We start from the raw sequence: 18,956 nt of genomic DNA on the forward strand, positions 1-18,956 counted from the left end.
GTCCACATACTCTTCAGTGGTTTAGAAATGCACACATCTGGTTTATGTCCACATACGAAGGAGACCTGAAACTGAACTCACAATATCTGAATCCATGTGCTTTATTCCCTCTTACACATCATGGGTCATGGGGATTGTGCTGCAAGTGGGTCACTTGCACCATGCAGTATAAATGCAGCGTGTGTATATATATATATATATGTGTGTATATATATATATATATATATGTGTGTATATATATATATATATATATATATATATATATATGTATATATATATATATATATATATATATGTATATATATATATGTGTATATATATATATGTGTATATATATATATATATATATATATATGTGTGTGTATATATATATATATATATATATATATGAAGTTGCAGCAGTTCACCCAGCTTTCCTGACAACGAAAAATGGATTTCCTGTACCTCTGTGGCTTGATGGTGATGTCACGCGGAACTGTGGAACTGACAGGTTCATATTTCATTACATTGCCAGAAAAACTGGTGCTTTGCAACAAAAGCACAGCGTATTGGGGCCCCATCTCACCTGCTTTACTAATTCTGTTGCAACATGGTCCCCTGAATGTGTTTTGCATTTTCTGCAGGTCAAGATGTTCCATTCCTCTTTTTTAAACTTCCAACTTACAAAGAACACAAGTTGAATAAAATTCAATTGAGATGCTGAAACAACAACTGTTTCCTGTCTGTCTATACAAGACAAACAATGGTCAAGGATGATGAAAATGTGTAATTATTCATTAATTTACATGGTCTTTATGATACACAATCACACAATAAACGAATACAAACATAAAAAGAACTCATTCTAGATATAAGAATCTATTAACAATATGAATTTCTTCCTGTAATGACACATACACTAGTGTTAGTGTGACCATTCCCACAGTCTCTCCCACTCTGGTATAAATGGAGTCATTCTAAAATGAATACACAGATCATGTCATAATAGACATTAAATTAAAAACCTAATGTGCATAGACAGTTATACTAGAAAATCCAAATTGCTGCCTTCCAGATCTACAGTATACTGATCTTTCAATGTCCGAGGGGCAAAAGTTTCCCAACAACATAAATCGTGCTTATCAGGCACAAGCTCCGTAGAAAGCAAAAATGTATCATTCAGGAAGAAAACAAAAAAAGGTGCATTCTGTGCAATATCTTGACACCCATTGCTACAGGATCTGCAATGTCCAAACCAAAATGAAGAGTTTCATCTGTGGATTTCTACACGATGTCCTTGTCCTGTCCGGGTCAGGATGTCGACAATTCAGATCGAGGGCTTACTCCACTTGCATATTACGAAATAGCAGCCCCTTTTTCACACCTCCCTGCAGCATCCTGGCACCGAGACTAGTGCCTGTGATTCCATCACTAAAGAAAGACAAACAGAAATCACATTTCTGTTTTCAGACAAGAAAGGTTTGGAAAATGTCAGGAAATTGGGACATTATCTGGAGTTTGCCTTCTACATGTGAGGATATGAAACAGGAAGTTTACAAAAACATGAAAATGTCGGGCAGCTGCAATAGCTCAGTTTGACATTAATTAATTGTCTACCACTTAATCCTCCACATGAGGGTGATCGGGAGCCAATACCGGCTGACATAGGGCAAAAAGTGTGGTACAACGTGGACAGATCGCAGTCCATCTGGGCAAACAAACATTCACACTCACACCTATGGTCACTTGAGAGTGTCCAATTACCTCTGCATGTTTTTGGACTGTGGGAGGAACCTGGTAAAAACCAAAGTACACCTGGAGAGAACATGCAAACTGTACAGAGAAAAGCCCTTGGTTGAACCGGGTCGCTAACCCAGGTCTTTTTGCTGTATGCCACCCCTGTCCTACTTCACTGCTGCTTACATGGGACTGCACATTCTCCTCTTGGGAACCGGAGGTTCAGCTCCATCTGCAAATCTCTGCAACCAAAAGAACACAATGACATAAATAATAACTGCACTCATGTAGAAAGTAATGGAATTACACTCTGCAATAATGTGGAATTATGACCGTCAGAGCCTGAGGGTGAACTGACCTCTTTGCCTCCAGCTTCCTGTTGACTTCTCCTCTGCTCCAGATTTTGCTGAAGACAGACAGATCCAGAGGACAATGTTAATTCAAACATCATTAGAGTAATTAGGTTGCATCACTGAAATGGTCCAATCAGTGCTGTACTTTTCATGAGATGCCACTCTGTTTAGGTTACCTGTCCAATTCATTATTATGGCCCAGAATAATAATTTCCCAGGGTGCACTACGTGATGTTCACCCATTCTTGTGAGAGTCCAGTGTTTGTGTCCTGTGTCTAGAAGTTTTAAACAAGTGCTTAAACATTTTCACTACTGTGCATTTGTGTGTTGGAAATGTAAATAATCTAAATATACAAGTTGAAATGTGTACCAGTTTTAGCTGTTTCAATAAATATTTAATTAAATAAATAGATGTTGTAGTATCTTTATTTACTGAAAATGTGTGTGTAATAACTTAGTAATACTTACAGACATACCCATACTGAAAATACTTATTTTTTAATCCCCACTTCACAAACTGGCTCTAATATATTAAAAGGTTTGCTATTAATTAATTATTTTTCTCATTATCTTTGCTTATTATAAAATAATTTGGATGTCAATAAAGTGCAGTAGTTTCACGCTGTTTTTAACTGCAGCTGTCGCTCTACATTCTTCTTAAATTCCAGTGCAATAATATGTGATCCGTCAACAAGAAAATACTGTGGTGAAGGACCAAGCAAACGTGGAGCACTTTTATCAATCTTTGTTTAGGCCTGCTCAGGATATGCTCTGAACAGAGTTAGCTTCAGGAGTCTTTGTCTGGAGCATTTACATGTGTGTAAAAAAACATGCAGAGTCATCACTCTGCGTTGATGCGCTGACTTTTGTTTGGTGTGAAAACGCACCACGATAGACCAGACAACAAAGACAACAGGCCAACTTTCCATCTAAAAGACAAGAGACGCTCCTTGTCCATTACTTATTCAGTGTCTGTGACCGTGTCATGTTAAAGTCAGGCTGCTTGTATATCACCTTGTGTAGCTCAGAGAGTTGCTGATGCCTGATGAGAGCTTCCTTACTGGGGAACTGCCTCCTACACAGCAGACAGGCCAGCTTAACCCAGTCTGTCATCCTCCCCTCATTTTCATTTCTGTCGCCTCCTTCCTCTTCACTGTCAGTGTCTCCACTGTAAGCCGGGACGAGAAACTGCTGCTGAGGAGGAGAAGTCTGCAGATAAAAGACACGAGGACAGGAACTGGTGAATAAGACAAACGACAGGAATTATGACTGTATGCTTTCACATCATAACAGCTGAATGTTGTTGAGTAATTGACTCGCATTACTCATGTGAGTAACGACTTGCCTGGGGCTAATGCTAAAGCTAACTACATTCGTAGTGATGTGTGACCAACAGCTGAAATAAAGAGAGACACATTTTTTCAAAACATACCGGGTATGTCTCACTTGCTTTCTGCCAAAGTCCTCAGCCTCTCTGCCCAATGTCGAGCAATTACTATCAGAATGACATGGAAGTTTTCTCGTCATGTTTATATATATTTCTGTCCGAGCAACTTAAGGACATACATTTTGCATCTTCAGACAATTTGTGTCGGTCATCAGAACAACGTTAACTTTAATAAACAGGGGTCTCAGTAGGCATGTGGAAGAACCATACACAACCCCAACCAAGGTGGATTTTTTTTCCCATATTGCCCAGCCCTACTCTTCAGCTAAATATTTGCATTTAGTTTGATGTGAAAGCACTAAACAACAAAAGAAAATGATAGAAACAAAGACAGAACTGCATTGCTGTGACCATGTCCTTACTTCTGCACTTTGTCGGATCTGGTCGACATAGATCTGAGGCCGTTCAGACAGTGCCCCCTGCAGGATAGACAAGCAAGTCAGTTAATAAGCTCTTCTGTCATGCAGACGACACATTTATTACTTGCATGGTAGCACAAAAGGTCCACCTTCTTCTCCAGCACAGCATAGCCAGCATCAGCACTAGCAGACTCTCGGCAGTCATCTAGGCGGCTGGGTGTCCTGGGGTAACCAGGAGGAAGCGCTGTTGAGCCGATGGCAGGGGAGGACGACACAGAACGCATGTTCTCCTTCTGTCTGTTAAGACTCTTTGCCCAGCGCTCCATGTCTTTGGCAATCTGTGGACACCAACGAAACAGATGTCAAACAGTTACATTTATTCAACAGAGATTAATTTACCCGACATGTGAGTCCATCTGTGTTCACACACGAGAAACAGAACTGGGCAGGAAGAAAGGTGAAGAGAGGTGGATGCAGAAACGTGCTAAAAACACGTAGACCAGACACAAGCGTTGCTACAAATAAAGGAAAACACTGAGCCTGAGTTGATAATAATGATCATGTGAAAGTTTGGGAGTGAGGCGTGCTGCTCATTGTTTACTGTGCTGGCATACAGTACCTGGCACTCGCAGCCACTGATGACATTAACGCAGGTCAAGTGTTTGTTTGCAATATGCATATTGTGAATGTTGATATCACGATGACGATAGAGTTACATTTACATTTAAGCATTTAGCAGATGCCAAAGCGACTTACAAGTGAGGGATAAGCTACATAGAAGTAGTCTTGGAAAGAACTCCACGAGATAGGAACAGTGGAGTGATAGAGGGTGGTGAGAGTGCCATGGTGGATCCAAGAGCAGAAGGAGATGGATATAGGAGTCGGGTAAGTGCTAGGACAGAAGATGCTCTTGGAAGAGCTGGGTTTTCAAGAGCTTCTTGAAGATTGACAGAGACGCCCCTGTTCTGGTAGCACTCTGTAGGTCATTCCACCAGTGTGGAACGACACATGGAAAGAGTCTGGATTGTCTTGGACGAGGTGTTGGCACCACCAGACAACAATCCTTTGATGAACGGATATTTACAATATATTGTGACAATAAGACAATGCAATGTCATCCAACTACAATCAGATTTCATGAGTCAAGGTTGTGGCCATAGCAATATTTCGTCCCACCCTTACTTAACAGCTATTAGTCACATGCTGCGAGAGCGTGGGCAGGCAGGTCCTTTAATGACAGGCAGGGAATCCAGGAAACCAGACCACACAGTGTGAATTAAATAATTGGCTATGTCTCGTATGTACCTGTTGAGCAGTTTTGCTCTTGAGCTTGTCCTTTTTCTCTTTGCTGCCCAGAGAGGCAAATGGAGAGTCTGACGGCACCGAGGTGTCGCTCATGGCAACACCTTCAGTGTCTGACTGGCCAGCAGCAGGAATATAGGTGTGTTTCTCTCCATCCCAGTACATATACTGCTGAGTATGAGGGTTGAAGTAGTACTGCAAAGAGTAAAGACACAGGAAATAAAATGTGAGAGGGAAGATAACATTCAAAAGTTGCTTCCTTAACAATCAGACTGCACCACATTCGTCACTCTTTACCTGGGAGGTAGGATCATAGTAGAGTCCTGTCAGTGGGTCGTAATAGTAACTGGAGCTTTCATCATACTGGTATGTGGACACATCTGGCACAGCTACAGTAAAAGACACAGGACAAGTGTCTCAATTTGTGTCTATATTCATGAAGAAGATGAACACTAAGTTTTATCTGTTAGGCATCTTAGCACTGAATTCACCTAACAGCTGTATACATTGAACTTAAACATTCATTCCATTCTGTTGTCATCTGTCAGCACCAGAATATTTCAGGGATTTGAGAATACATATCGTTCTTCTACATGAACATTTTTAAATCAGTCAACTTGGAGGGGTGGGGAAGGATTCCTGCTGTGTTAGTAAGTGGTAGTAAGTAATTGTGGCAAATATATTGTAAATCAACCTAAATTAGCTTCAGTCTGAGGAGAATTGTGTGATTTACTCCAAAAGAAAAATGTTCTTATTCAACCCGTTCTGGCAATTTAAGAAAATGGTCCTATCACTTCACATTCACATCTTATTGAACCAGGTATTCAAACCGTATCACCCTGAACGGCCGGAATAGGAGCACATTTATGAACTAATGGCTCTATTCGGTGTAGAACCTGCCATATTTCACTCTTTTTTATTTTTTTGCATGATATTCATGCAGTGTTTTTATTGATGGGTTCATTTTTGATGGTGTGACTGCACACACCACAGCTTACGGTATTGCTTGAGCTCATGTTCAGTGCCTGGGGTTGCAGGTTGACTGGGAGCCGCTGGCTGTGGTTTTCCAACTATTTCCACCTGTGAAGAAAGAGAGCTGTTACATGCAAGATGCTAATGGCATAAGGACTAGCAGAAGGTGACAGGAACATACCTGTGTGGCAGGTATGGCTGCATCTGTGGTGATGAGAGCAGTTTGGTTATGACTGAAAGACTGCTGCCCAACTGTTGACCCTGGCGTCACTACCGCCGATGAAACAGCAGCTGCATATGTACGAGGATGGTTAAATCTAAAGCTACACAGATCATATATGTAAATTAATATGGCCTATATCCACAACACCAACCTGCTGCAGTCCCTCCTGCGTATGTCACCACCAGGGCTGCTCCTGCATTGGGCAAAGCAGGTATCCTGGTGTCTGTCTGGGCCTTGAAAGTTGCACCATCTGGCTCAAAGTATTCATGTCCTTCTTGACTGTATGTTACTGCTGCACCCTGCTGGTACATTGCTGTATCTATACTCTGTACTCCACCCGATCCATTTTGAGAAGTCTGAGCGTGGAAAGGATTTTTGAAAGCAAAAAGTAACAAATATACTGTTAGCAATTACAGCCGAGTTGTGTCTACACGTATTCCTTGCTGTAGCTTTAAGTCATTGAGAAGATTTACCGGCGTGACAGTCCACTGTGCAGCAGCTATGGCTGTGCTGGCCACCATTGCAGCATTCACCCTGCTTCCATCCGCCAGGAACACATCACTGCCATAGAAAAAAACTGTTGTAGGTCATCTTCTCAAACCACTTATGCTATCTATACTTCTTCTCTTGAAGCACAATATATAGTCAACTGGCAGTTAGTTAATTGTATGTTACTCATCAGGTGAATAAGTGTCAACTGAATACCTGTTGATTCCTCATAGAGATTCAACAAAAGGTTATCAAAATAAAGTGTTAGCAAATGTATTTACATGGCAGGTTTGGATGCAAATGTGCGAGAGCACCTTTAAACTTGAGAGTGGTGGAGCTGATTGACAATTGACAATGATTTGAATGTAACAGTCATTTGTTTACATTTAAAAGTTATTTGTATACGTTCTTTGAAGATCTGTTGCTGCTGTGCCTGGTATCAGTATCAGAGGTGGGGGTGGAGGCATGGTGGAGACAGGAAAATACCTGGTGATTGTTATTGATACCATGGCCATGTTTCACACTGCACATGTGGGAATGTTTGCACATTGCCTGATACACATTGGCTGGTACACGTTTCAGGCAAGTGGTGAAATCTTGAATTGACATTTTTCCATGTGACTGGAAAAATGTCAAGCGGAAACATATGACGGTTCCACAATCCTGATCTGTGTAGTGTTAAATAAACTCCAGTTTGCCATGTATTAAAATGTTGATTTAAGACATTTTAATAAAAGAAATGTCTAGATTAATCAATTCAATACAGGAAACCTGTGCAATATATTGAAGAACTCCAGACAGATGTGGACCATGCGTATGTGTGACTGAAATTCATGTGCAACTCTGCAGACATGGAATGCGGAAAGTATGGAGAGATTATGGAGGGATGGTTGGATGGATGTGCCGTCAGTATACAACATCACTCCCAGTGCAATATGAATCTTGAGTGGTGCACTTGTGTTTCCTCACGTTTCGGTGTGTGAGTTCTTACCGTTTAGAGCCTTTGGCAAATTCCACCACAATTGACTTCCCATCGATGGACAGTGCTGGCTTGAGTGCCTGTAAGATCTGGAGTAGCTGAGAGGCTTCCTGTTAAAACATCCAAAAACATGCGAGTTACATATGGTGAATAGGAATGTTAGCTACTTATTACTGAATGAGAATGATCAGATTGATATGTATATACATCTTACCACTATGGTAGAAAGCTGTAGAAATGCAAACCCCCTGTTGAGATGTGTGTGCTTGTCCTTGATCAGGCGAATATTTGAGGGGGAGAGTGTTGCAAATGGAGCCAAAGCAGATAAAATTGCTTCCACTGCAGTATGAGGACCGAGATTTCGGAGTATCAGAGCTGTTAAAAGACAAGGTGAGAGAATGTTATGTTCGTTCGGCTTCTCCCTTTAGGGGGTTGCCACACTGGATTATCTGCCTCCTTCTTGCCCTTCTGTTACATACCGTATATGCATTTTTCATACACATTTCCCAGCAATCATAAAAAGTGAAGTTACTGCGTGTTTGTCTGGGTGTCTGAGTCTGAAATAGCTGCCCGGAGGCACTGACCATGATGGCTGCAGTAGATTTTCTTCTTCAAAAAATAAACTGACTTATGGAAGATAGCTGAAAAAGTAATGCATATTTCGTGCCATTTCTGAGGATAGACCCACCCAACATTCTACACAGTGCCTTGCTAACAATTCACATACCACATAATATAAATAATGTAAATAAATATTTCCATGGTGGGGCTTACTGTCATTGGCAACATCTGCCTGCTGTGCCGCTTGTCCTGTGGTGAGAATAGGACCAGAGGAGTGGTAGAGTACAGGCAAAGGCAGTAAACCTTGAGCTCCATCCTTTTGGAGACCAACAGGCAAATCCCTTGGCAACTGGGGCAACTTTAGCTCAGCCTCTGAGGAAACACAATATGTCATTGTTCTATACATTACTGCATGGTGGGAAAGAACGGTGTGACAGTAAAATATGATTCGAGTAGATAGGTCAACTTGTACCTGATTTAGGAACACTGCATTTGAAGCACTTTTCTCTCCTTTTAAAGTTTTGCACACCACACTGTTGAGATGTTATATGAGCTCTTGTTAGAAGACCTGCACCATTGACTCATTAACATAAACACTAATTTACAGACACAAACACACACACACAACCTTGTTACAGAGCCAGTCCTCATTGGCACGTGGTTTGGGGTCACTGTAGTGCATCAAAACCCTCTGTCCCAGAATCAGTAGCACTCCCTGAAGGAAAGAGAGAAAGAAAGAAAGGAGGAGGAGGAGGAGGGGGGAAACAAAGGATGATTATCAGTGTTAATTAGGCCACACATGCCAGAGAAAGGCCTCATCTCACAAGAGATGAGAAAGAGTGAAAGGGACGAGAGGGACAGAGAGAAAGAGGAAGGAGAATTGAGGCTGAAAGAAAGAGGACACCAGAGAATTGCAACCTTTAGGAAATTGGGACAGACTGTGATGGTGTATATGTAGTGTATGTGTGTGTCCACCTTTAAGGACACAGTGTGTTCTGTTCAATCGTGTTATCCCTCCCCCCTTAAGGGGAACCTTTTGCACACATCTCATCCCACTGTTGCCACCTGTCTCCCAATCAGACAATGGCACCTTCCTAAATAAGTATTAATGGCAGATGACCCCTTGGATTCAACATACAAAAGAACATGAAAAATTATATTCAAACTATCAGTAATATCCAGGAGGTGATATCGTAAACTTTAGAAAGAAAATAAGAACATTTTGCTAAAGAAAGAGGGGCCTGTGTGGTACTAAATGAGAAAATGTGGCCTCACAATGACAAGTCATTATTTTGACTTTTTATCTTTCAAGTAGAAATAAAATGTTCTCTCAAAGGTTAAAGATCCATCTACTGAACCTCAGGAACAAAAATATTTAACAGAAATGTATCCTGATATTAAAGGGGATAGTTCAGGATTTTTAAAGTAGGTGGGCTACATGTGCAGAGAAGCAGCTGGGGTCAGGCACAAACTCAGCCTGACTGTGACCCGGGACAAGAGAAACAATTTTAGCCAATTAACAAAAGTAAAATCTACATTAGGCTAAGTGTATGCTATCCTAAGAATATATGCACTGCTTTATCTAACTGTTAACACCGTTTGTGTCGCTCTTTTCACAAACGAAAGAACCTCCCACACCAAAGTTCATTGTCAAAAACAGAAGTTTTACCTCACAGAACACAGGAGTTGCTGGTCGAGTGCTACGTTAATCAATTGTCTTATTTTATGACTTAAAAAAGCCTCTGTTCAGATTTATCCATCACAAATAACAAAATTTTACTGAATAAGGCAGCATCATTTGAGCAAAAACCGATGTTTTTGTCAGTGGACTTTAGTGCAGAGTGCGAGTGTTTTACAAAGTCACATTCCTTTCAGTTTCTTGTCAGAAATGGCTGTCGAACAGCAAGGTATATATATATAAAAAAAGATGGTACACACTTTAGATGTAGATTACCCTAGGTGAGCCTTTTCATAAGTGTCAAAAATCTGTTTTATCTCTTGTTCCTGGTAACAACACCTGCCTTACCCTGTTACTGTCGACACACTGACTATGTATACATATTACTAGTCATACAACCCAACTTCAAAAATCCCAAACTTTCCTTAAAACCCATATGTCCCACTGCATGCATGTATGTAGGTGTATATAGATGTGCGTCTGTGTAGGGGAAGAGTGACCTGGTTGGTCTCCATCCAGCAGGTGGCCTCCTGTATGTGATTAAACTCGACGAAGGCGAATCCTCGGCTCTGACCTGGACACCGCCCAGCGCCATGGTAACCAAACAACAACAACAACATGACAACAACGTAGTGAGGGTTAGTGCTTCATGTACAGAGGACAGAGAGACCCTGTATCAGCACTAATAAAAAAAAAAAATGTTCTTCCTCTCTCCCTGAGAAATAACAGCTGGTTGGAAGACCAGTGTCCAATTCTCTGTAATTGCGGGAGGAAAAACAGTATCTCAACAGTGTCAAGGAAAAAGGAAGAGGGAATCGTACATCCTACCCACTCATCAGAGAGCAGTCTGAAATATGTAGCACTGAGATGGTGGAATGTTTTATCTTTAAAAGCTCAATTTCATGTCAATGACTCACTACAGCTGACCCCATTTAGCTTTTGTTAAAAAACAACAAAACATTGTATTCAATCAGAAAAGATTCTTATTCAAGCATTTAATACAGAGTTTCTTATCTTAAAATGAGAGTGAAATGGTGATTCTAGGAGTGAAAGAGAGAGAGAGAGCAGGATAATGTACTGTAAGTGTACCCCTTGCAGTGAGTTTGCAACCTGCTCATGTTCTGGTAGTTCATCTTTGTTTGAATCCAAAAGAACAAAACAAATAAGATCATGCCATGATTTTTTTTTTCTTGCATGTAAACCAAAAGCAGAAAAACAGAGCACCTTTTCCTTTTCTCATTGTCAGAATGAATCCACTGGTCATATGGCTGCACTGACCAGCACTGTTACAGTCTTCAATATCAATGTAACAAAAGGTTTCTTATGTATCAACATGTTTATGCTTAATATACTTTGAGGTACAGGACATATTTTTCAATGTTCCACCTCAGACTTTTTCTGTTTAAAGTTGAAGTAAACAACATTTTTAAGAGTGCAGGAATCCTTCAGGATGTGTGCAGCTAGAGTAACACAACCCTTGTGTGATGTGGTGTGAGAGGTCAATGTGGCTGTGATAGACTAGCAATAACAATGGATTAAACATACATTTAAACAATGACCGGAACAGAATTTATGTGAAAACACCTGGGCCAAAACAGAGCCAATGACTATCTGAAGTCATCACTGCTGAGATTATTGAAACATTTTAAGAAATGTTTTGTTTTAGATAAAACATAATGAAAGATAATGCTCTTTTCTTGTCTGTTTTTGGCATGAAATGAAAGAAAAAAAGTGGCACACTTTTAGATTTGGGTTTAAAACCAGTGACGCAGTGATGGGAAACAGCTTTTCTCAGTGGCATAGATGAAAAACTAATTGCACTGTTTTTATCCCGACATCGATGCACTTCTTAGATGTCAATTTGTGTATGGGTGTTTTTCTGCTCTGTCGGCTAAAGCAAGGATGCAGACACCAGCAGACCAAAGAATCAAAGCAGGTATCTATGCACCTCTATGCATGTATAACAAGAAATCAGTATTTCTGCTTTTATTTACATCCAGATATGTTAAACTACTTAGAAGATAGCCTCGTTTGGAATGGAAACCACATTTTTAGGTGAGTACAGGAAGAGATAGACATGAATTAGAGTTAAACGAATAACAAAGACCCTGTAAAGTGATAAAAAAATTGAACAGAAAAGTGTGTTAGTAAGTCACTGTTTAAAAATTTGTTTTTAAAATATGTAAGCTTCAGCTTACTCATTCTCTGCTCTGAGGCTGTGGGGGTGTGGTCACTGCAGCCGTTTCAAACGCGCGCACACACACACACAATTTTGGTCTTCCCGCTCAAGTCATCAGTGTTTGTACCGAATATTACCGTAAACGCTATGGTAACATGTAGAGAAGCAACATTTTCACCATTGTGGTGGGAGTTCAACGACATAGTGCAGATAAACAGAACAGCAGTCCTCCACCCTCTCTCTCCCTCTTCCACTTTACCTGCAGGAGTCTGCTCCTCTTTCTGTTCTCCTTCTCTACTTTTGCTCATTAGGAATTTTAGATAACATGTCAGAGCTTTTCTGTGTGTTTTTACATCCAGATAAAATCACATTTGCTAGACAAAGGCATCTCAGCCCAATTCATTACTCTTTTTTCCCTTTTTTTCTAACACATACAATGTGTAAAAACAATAAATGCTGAATTTGCTTTAAGGGATATTTAGTGGCGAATCATTTGTTGTCGGTTCTTTAGATGTTTTATCAAATATCTTGTTTTAAATGAGCTACTTCTCACCTCCTCCTCTTGTCTAGCAGAGCACAGGTCGCAGTCTGCTATACTTTTGTAATCATCGATTATCTTGAAGTAATTTCAAACTGCAACAACATTGTGACACATCTGCTTATTGAGTAGTTTTATGAATACAAATACGAGTACACGAGGGCAGCATAGGGCTTGAAACCCGAGACTGGTATCAGTATCAGTGCATCCCGAGAATATACATGTTACACAGTCAGTTAGCAAGAGTGTTGCTAAAAGACTGAGGGCAGTGAACGTGTGAATTAAACAAAATAAGTGTTTTTCCAGTGGCATGGTAGTCACAATAATTAAAAACAAGTCAATTGAGTTGTGGTAGAGAGCAGCCAGTAGTAGACACAGCGCAGTGTCAAGCTAACAAGGAAGTGACACAATAATATTATGTTGTTGCAGCACGTCATGCACTGGTGCTCTTAAAGGGACACAGCACCTGTTTAGCCACAGACACCATGAGACGTTTCTGTCTGACAACTGTCTTAATACGGGGTCTTAATACGGGGTCACCCCATGACATGACGTCACGGGGTGACATCAGGCCTACCCAAAACAGAAATGAAAAATATCTGAGCAGTTTAGGGATGGATGCAAGAAAAAAAAAAATCAGGGCAATGTGCGAGTTCTCACCTGATGATTTGTTCCTCATGAGGCGAACCTCTCTTGGCTGAATCCCCTGCTCCTGAAGCTGTGCCCTTATCTGTGAAAAAGAGACATTATTACAATCTAACAAGGCAAATGCATCATCTGGTTTTACTAGAGCTACTGCAGAGCAGGTTTGTTTTTCAATTGACTGTCATCAGCCTACCAGCTGATACTTCATGACAAATTTCGCACAGGTGTGTATGTTGCAGCATGCACAGACAACGGTATGACAATGGACTCAAGAAAAAAAGATGGAGGACGCAGCATCCTAATTAATGTATGTCAACATTAACTCTGTTGAAAAAGGAAGTTAGAGAAACTTTCGGGCCTGGGACTTCTCTCCTGGACTACAACATTATCCACCGGGAGTGGTGTAAAAGAAAGCAGAAGTGGAGCTAGTCAAACAAATCAAACCACATAGAGCTCCAACGATCCGCACAGCATGATGTGGGGGACTGGGGTGTTTTCATTTTCAGGGAGACCAAGTAGATTTTAAGGTTTTATTGCTTAAATTACATCACTTTGAACCTTTCAATCTCTGAAGTAGTCCAGGACGCAAAATGGCCCCATCTGCTGCACAATGAGAAGGATGCACATAAAGCTTATAACGTGAAATGAGTTATGTCAATGTTGCTTTTAAATTTGTCTAATTTCAGCTAATGCTGTTGTTACAGCCGAATAAGGCTAGCTGTATTAATTCACACAGGGAAATGTAGCCATGAATATGTATATATATTTGAATTTTGTTAATTTAAAATGAATTTAGTATTATTTTGAGATTCAAATCAAGTTGATTATTTATATAATTTGAATAACTCATTCTTTTCATGGCAGGACATCTTTGACATGCTTGTCTTCCTAGCCAAGAACACAGCCAAGTAAAACAAATTATCATTGAACAATTACATTTTTTTTCTATTTAAATGTAAAATATCAGGTGAGAAGTTCCTCTTTTATAGTTTAATTTAATAGGTCCTGTTCTTTTTCTGTATTTTTACAATTAAAGTCCTGTTATTCTTCTAGTCTTCCCTCCACTTTCAAATTTCACAATTTGGGCGACCTGATATCGCGATATTAAAATTTGGATATTGCCCATGCCTACTAACCAACAATGTGTCAGGTGATGTGTAAGAGAAAAAGGAGTCAGGAGAGACAAACTCTGTATGCAACATAATAGATGAGAATTCCTATTCATACAAGTTGAATTCACAAGGAGGCACAAATTTATATTAGCAAAATAAAAAGATAAAAATCTGGAAAAACACAACAAAACAGGATCTCAGCCAATTACCAACAGCCACTATATTTGTTCAACTCTACAACCCCACTGTAGAGAAAACATGTATGGGAGACATGTGCATACCTCATTAGCTGTGGCATTGGGGGGAAGCATGCGTAGCATTATGATGTTACTGGGCCTCTGGTTATGGTCAAGATCTGCACGATAATCTTGGTCCCGCTGATCCATCTCATCATGGGTTAGGTCTGGACCAACATTCCCACAACCATGCTCCTCTGGCCCTACTGGGAAAGCCTGCACACAACAGACACAAATTAAGAAGAGCCAACAACAATGACAACAACAAGAAAACTTGTCAGCCCTCTCAAAGGGGGTGAAATGTGTACATCTTACCCTCCTCTTCATTGCCACATGAGGAAATCTGTCCTCCTCTCTCTGTCTTGCTGTATTGTGATCCATCTTTTCAGAAAGAGCACTACCACGATCCCAACTACCCTCGTTACTGCCTGAGTAAGGGGTACCAGTCCCAGGAAAACCTCTCCCAATTCGTCCCTCGACTTGCAGGGCAGTCTGTAACTGATCAAACTCCCGTCTGGATCTTTCCTTGTCCCTCTGGAGCATTGGATTGGCGAGATCAGGTTGCGGCTGAGAGCAAGTGGGCCACACAAACCCTTTACCCTCATCCAAAATGTCCTCACTCCCATCACCTCTCTTGTGAAACCCCAGGCAATCTTGGAGACGACCCAGTGAGAAGTCAGGGGCACCCAGTGATTGCTCATCACGACCACATGGTTTGCCCCCTTCTGCTGTGACATCAAATTCTGCTCCTGCCTCTTCATCGTAGCCTCTGTAGTCCATGTCCCGGAAGTTGTGATCATTTTGGGTGTTGCCATAGCGGCCCATGCGGTCACCTCTGCCACCCCTGTTGACCATTAAAGATATCATGTTTATTCGTCTCTCTATGTTGTCAACATAATGTCTTTGATACTGCTAAAAATGTTGGACAAGGCAGTGGTTCCCAAAGATTGATTAAGGACCCACAGGAGAATCTTTTGGGTACAAATTTGCTCTGTCACTCACTACCTTCGGAGGGGTGGAGTGGCGCAGTGGTTAAGACCAGTACCCTGTGTGCGAAAGACATCATGGTCGCAATGGTCGCAAGTTCGACTCCACCCCTGGCTGATTGTACTCATACCCATTGTAAGTCGCTTTGGACAAAAGCATCTGCTAAATGACATGTAATGTAACTATCTATATTGTGATTTGGGTCAAGATAGTTGGTCATCTTTAAAAAGTAGATCTTCATATATATTAAGTTTATGAAACACTGAGATGAGGCATCTCTGACTATGCAAATCTATGCATTTCTCCAATACCACTCCTTTATAGTGCATTCCTTCAACTACATAATATTACTGGACATCAAGCCAAAACTGCAGTTATACTGTACCAACAATAGGATGTTCTGTTTTTAGAGTAAAGACGAAAAGAATCCATGTAAGTGCAGCATTAGCCAGAGCTAGCTAACATGTCAGAAATTTGGCAATATACCACGGCACTTCTGCTTTTTCTATTCAGACACACGTGTACCTTTCCACGCAACTTTATTGAAGCCATATGCAAAAATTAGCCAATGATAACATCTTCATTGTTGCGACTGTCAGAGGCACAACCAACAGATGGACTTGGATACAAATGTTCAGGCTTGTAACCATTTTGATTTCATAACTCATAATGGAAAGCTCTGTAAAACATTTATGGCAAATTTGTGTAAACATTATTTCAACAAATGTAATAGACGACCTGTCATAAAAACATAAATATTTTAGAAATCATTCAAAAACATATTTTGTAATGTTGTTGTTATTTATTTGGCAAATAACAAATTGAATTCACCTTTTTAGTATAACATTCAACCACTAAAACTTATTTTTATGTCCAGGAAATGACTATAATTTGACATCTTAATCAAGAAATAATAATGTCCTTTAGTATTTTTTGTAAAAACAGTAAATTTGAAAATTTATAGATAACAATAATAACTTATATTTCAACATTAAAAATATTTTGGTTAAAGAGCTTCTACATAGTGGCGTTAACCATTTCAGACACATAAGAAATGATTTTGATAATTACCAATGCAGTTAATTTAGGGCAGCTGTGGCTTTGAGTGGTGGTCTAATAAATTTTTTAAGCACTGTATATTTAATCTTAGTTATATTCCTTTTAAGGCTGGGCAATATATCCAAATTTTATCCATATTGTGACAAGATAACGTTGAATATTACGATTTTGGATATCATCATATCATGATAAGGTATCTGTTTTCTGGGTTTTAAAAGACTTTGCATTGATAATAATTGATACTGTAACTGATATAAGTATAAGTATTATTGTGAATAGATTAGTGAAATACATTAAATACTAAATAGCCTAAAAATAAAGATATTATTTATAAGCCATATCACCCAGCCTTGCGGAAATATTGATTTGATTTCTATGGTGATCGAAAGCGATATCAGACTACATTAAAAAAATAAGTATATTGTGATGATTATTTTCCAAATCACCCTGCCCTAGAAACTTTTAAGGAAAATTCTATTGCAATTCTATATTGTTCTTGAATTATTGCCCAGCCTGCAAATACACAAAGTTCAGGTATCAGAATTAGGTATGGCTCAATATCACTGTGTGCATCTGCCACTACCAATATCAGTCCTATATTTTAAATCCCTTTAACACAACTTAACTGTTAATAACAGAGTTTAGCTAAAGCATTTACCATGTAGCCCCAACGAACAGCATTTCAGGTATGTGCAACCCTTATTCACACTTTCATCACAAGTAGTGGCTCACACCTCTTTACCAGATGTCACCTGAGCTTAGTAAAGCATTCAGACAATTGTAGGGTTTACAGATCACATTAGGTACAACTTTAGTTTTTATCGAAAACACCATCCAGTGATAATAACCAATAATAAACAATATAAACAATTAATCTCTTCTCAGAATGTGTATCTGAAATAACAATGACATTAGAACATCTGTACAGGGATGCACATCACCTTCCATCCACTGTCACCTCCCCGACAACCATCTGACACGGAATGGTAAGGATGTTGGACGTTTACATTGATGACATTTCTATAAAATAACAGTGAGGGGTAGGAACTAGAATAAATAGTCAACTCACCTCCGGTCATAATCCATGTTGACCAATTGTCACTCGTCCTTGTCTCTGTCCTTTATATCTGATTTCAAAGAGGAATCAAAGTCAACTGTGGACATTCTTTGACCTTAAGAAACACAAAGTCAAATCGTATAGTACACGTTACCCAATATGCAATGCGTTCCTTTACCTGTCATCAGGTGTACACTGACTTCTCCAACTTTGACTCTGTAGTCGCTGCTTTCCAAACTACTCATCATAACTGATCGGTAACTCCAATTATCAGTCACCGACTGATATGGACATGGTCATTCACCGTTAACAGACATACGTTTTCGAGTGCGCAGTGCAGTTGCTCAAACTTAAGAGAAAAAAGGACAAATCAACAATGACGTGTGGTGGTCATGTCTGTTAGCAGATATGCTAAACTATGCTAACCTGGGGTTGGCTATCGAGTCAGGGCAGGGGCAGAGAAGCGTTTGTTGGTCATGACAAACGGCAACCAACAAACTACATTTGTGTGAACAGTTATATAAAGACTTACCAGTGTCCCATGTAACTGTGAGTCGCTGTTAAAAAGGCACGTAGAAGACCGAGATACGATAGTGTTTATTTTTCTGTTAGTAAGTGTAAAATGGCCAGAACATCATATTAAGTAGGCGGGTCTAGTATCTAACTCTGGAATTTAATTGGTGCTCACATACCTCAATGGAGGTGGTGATTGGACGAGACAATTGGGCCGACCCAAACTAACAGGAAGTGTGTGTGTTTGTGTGTGCGCGTATATGTACATACACACACATATATACGTATATATCCAAGTACATACATATATGTAACCCAAACTAACATTCCTGTTGTTTGGGTCAGCCCTATTATCTCGTCCAATCACCGTCTCTATTGAAGTATGCGAGCACCAATGTGTGTGTGCGTATAAATACACGTATACATATATACATACACACACATGATTTTTTTTATATATATATATTAATACAGCTTTGGATGGATTTCCCAGGGAATGTATGTAATGGCCCAAGCCTTTTTTATAATCATAACAGTTAAACTTGCGAGCA

The 18,956-nt window shown here is 39.9% G+C and overlaps 1 protein-coding gene across 3 annotated transcripts; it reads right to left on the reverse strand.

Moving 5' to 3' along the window:
* Positions 1-1,096: 1,096 nt before the first annotated feature.
* Positions 1,097-18,545, reverse strand: rbm10 (RNA binding motif protein 10). 3 transcript variants are annotated; one of them, XM_044038526.1, is made up of 24 exons: positions 18,425-18,545; positions 18,071-18,241; positions 17,905-17,962; positions 15,105-15,633; positions 14,835-15,005; positions 13,457-13,526; positions 10,580-10,653; positions 9,030-9,116; positions 8,874-8,934; positions 8,615-8,773; positions 8,055-8,215; positions 7,853-7,950; positions 6,846-6,933; positions 6,524-6,728; positions 6,331-6,440; positions 6,176-6,257; positions 5,475-5,566; positions 5,181-5,372; positions 4,025-4,213; positions 3,879-3,935; positions 3,084-3,278; positions 2,075-2,122; positions 1,903-1,958; positions 1,097-1,410 (listed from the first exon to the last, which is right to left on the reverse strand). In XM_044038526.1, exons 3-24 carry the CDS (start codon positions 17,919-17,921, stop codon positions 1,320-1,322), a joined length of 2,832 nt encoding a protein of 943 aa, XP_043894461.1. In that variant the 5' UTR covers positions 17,922-17,962; positions 18,071-18,241; positions 18,425-18,545; the 3' UTR covers positions 1,097-1,319. The 3 variants fall into 3 exon arrangements, with proteins under 3 accessions (XP_043894461.1, XP_043894462.1, XP_043894463.1); XM_044038527.1 differs by lacking the exon at positions 18,071-18,241; XM_044038528.1 differs by lacking the exon at positions 18,071-18,241 and having other exon boundaries at positions 17,905-18,007.
* Between the last annotated feature and the right edge of the window lie 411 nt (positions 18,546-18,956).

The sequence above is a fragment of the Solea senegalensis genome, linkage group LG11, assembly GCF_019176455.1.
Source record: "Solea senegalensis isolate Sse05_10M linkage group LG11, IFAPA_SoseM_1, whole genome shotgun sequence".
NCBI lineage: Eukaryota > Metazoa > Chordata > Actinopteri > Pleuronectiformes > Soleidae > Solea > Solea senegalensis.

Excerpts from the sequence above, each read along its gene's own strand:
- rbm10 (XM_044038527.1), bottom strand. Across the intron at positions 6,729-6,845 it reads CACAGTGGACTGTCACGCCG|ACTTCTCAAAATGGATCGGG; the intron begins GTAAATCTTCTC and ends TTCCACGCTCAG. Across the intron at positions 1,411-1,902 it reads AGGAGAATGTGCAGTCCCAT|TGATGGAATCACAGGCACTA; the intron begins GTAAGCAGCAGT and ends GTCTTTCTTTAG.